The 1,881-nt window shown below is 47.9% G+C and overlaps 1 protein-coding gene across 1 annotated transcript in view; it reads left to right on the top strand.

The window, feature by feature from the left end:
- The window catches only part of LOC101854646 (unconventional myosin-Ia), a gene marked incomplete at its 5' end in the record, with an annotated part of 55,584 nt that overhangs the window by 17,842 nt on the left and 35,861 nt on the right, over positions 1–1,881 (top strand). Inside the window, 2 exon segments of the mRNA XM_035970531.1 lie at positions 84–233; positions 1,626–1,694. Coding sequence (XP_035826424.1) covers positions 84–233; positions 1,626–1,694 — 219 coding nt within the window.

Here is a 1,881-nt window from a genome sequence, read left to right as displayed (position 1 = left end):
CCATGCCATTGATGTATCATAATCTGTTGTCTTCTCTCCACCACCCCCCCCACACACACACACACACACACTCCCACACTCAGCTGTTTGACATGGAGGAGAGGCGGCGGGAACGCATGCACTCCCTGGCCACCCTCATCAGAGCCACCTGGCTGGGCTGGAAACAGAAGACGTTGTACCGCCGCATGAGGCTCAGCCAGATCGTCATCTCAGCACGCTTCAGGGGATTCTACGTGAGTGGACACTCTCTTCTTTTCTGCCTTCATGGTTTCCTCTTCTTCCTCCTCCTCCTCCTCCTTCTCTTCCTCCTCCTCCTTCTCTTCCTCCTCCTCCTCCTCGACCTCTTATGCATAAGTGGACACTTTTTTCTCTTCCTTCTTCTTCATCTTCCACCTCCTCTCTTTCGTCCTCCTCTTACTCTCCTTGTCCGCCTCCTTTCCTCTTCTCTGCACGCTTTAGGGGATTCTACGTCAGTGGACTCTTCTCTTCACTTCTGCCTTCTTCCTCCATTTCATCTTCCTCTTCTTCCTCTTCTTCTTCCTCTCCTTTTCCTCTCCTCCTCTTCCTCTTCCTCTTCCTGTTCTCCTCTGCCTGCTTTCCTCATTTCTGCACAATTCTACCTGAGTGGACACTTCTCTTCTTTTTTGCCTTTTTCCTCAGCTTCCTCCTCCTCTTCCTCTCGTCCTCCACCCCCTTTCCTCATTTCTACACAATTCAAAGAATTCTACATGAGAGTGGATACTTCTCTTCACTTCTGCCTTCTCCTCCTCTTCCTCCTCCTCCTTGACTTCCTCCTCCTCCTTTTCCTCCTCGACTTCCCCCTCCTCTTTCTCCTCTTCTTCTTCTTCCTCCTCCTCCTCAACTTCGTCCTCCTCTTCTTCTGTGCCTCCTTTCCTCATTTCTGCACAATTCAGGGGATTTTACTTGAGTGGACACTTCTTTTCACTTCGGCCTTCTTCCTCCTCGTCCTCCTCGAATTCTTCCTCCTCTTCTTCCTCTTTCTTCAATTCAGGGGATTTTATGTGAGTAGACATGTTTCTTTTCTTCTGCATTCTTCTTCCTCCACCTCCTCCTCCTCCATTTCTTCCTCCTCCTCCTCTTCCTTCTCCGCATTTTCCTCCTCCACCTCATCTCTGCTTCTTCCTCCTCCCCCTCCCCTTCTTCCTCGTCTCTGCACGCTTCAGGGGATACTACATGAGTGGACACTTTTCTTGTCGTCTTTTCTTTTCCACCTTTATCTCCTCCCTCCCTCTCGTCTTTCTCTCCTCATCTTCCTCAGGGATTCAGTGAATCAGTCTTAGGGGTTCTGTGAATCAGTCTCAGGGGTTCTGTGAATCAGTCTCAGGGGTTCTGTGAATCAGTCTCAGGGGTTCAGTGAATCAGTCTCAGGGATTCAGCGGAGCAAGTCTGTCCTCGTGAATGCATGCATAACACTTGCAGGAGTATAGTATAGAAGCACATGTAGTAGTAGGCTACTTTCTAGTAACACCTTAAATCTTTGGCACTACTGGATGACCCATTTATGTTGCAAGTGCCGAAAAACACTTACTAAAAAGCTTTTAAAAAAAAGAACGCCCCCCCAAAAAACCCACCACCTACATTAAATGTCTTTTCCTCCCGCACAGGCCAAGAAACAGTACCAGCTGAAGAAGAGAGCTACTCTGCTGATCCAGTGCTACTGCCGGGGATGGAAGGTGGGACAAACACTTTGGTTTTTTTCTCTCCATTTCTCATCTCTTCTCTATTTCTCTTCTTTTTTTTTTCCCCACGTTGGGTTGTCTCTCTTGTTCAGGTTGTATCTCTTGTTCAAGTTGTGTCTTTTGTCTTGTTCAAATTGTTTTTCTTGTTCAAATTGTTTTTCTTGTATGATGACCCCCCCCC

Source organism: Aplysia californica, unplaced genomic scaffold (genome assembly GCF_000002075.1).
Source record: "Aplysia californica isolate F4 #8 unplaced genomic scaffold, AplCal3.0 scaffold00281, whole genome shotgun sequence".
In the NCBI taxonomy this organism is placed as follows: domain Eukaryota; kingdom Metazoa; phylum Mollusca; class Gastropoda; order Aplysiida; family Aplysiidae; genus Aplysia; species Aplysia californica.
Note: the sequence above shows the minus strand (reverse complement) of the source record. Positions and strands in the feature narration are given on the sequence as shown.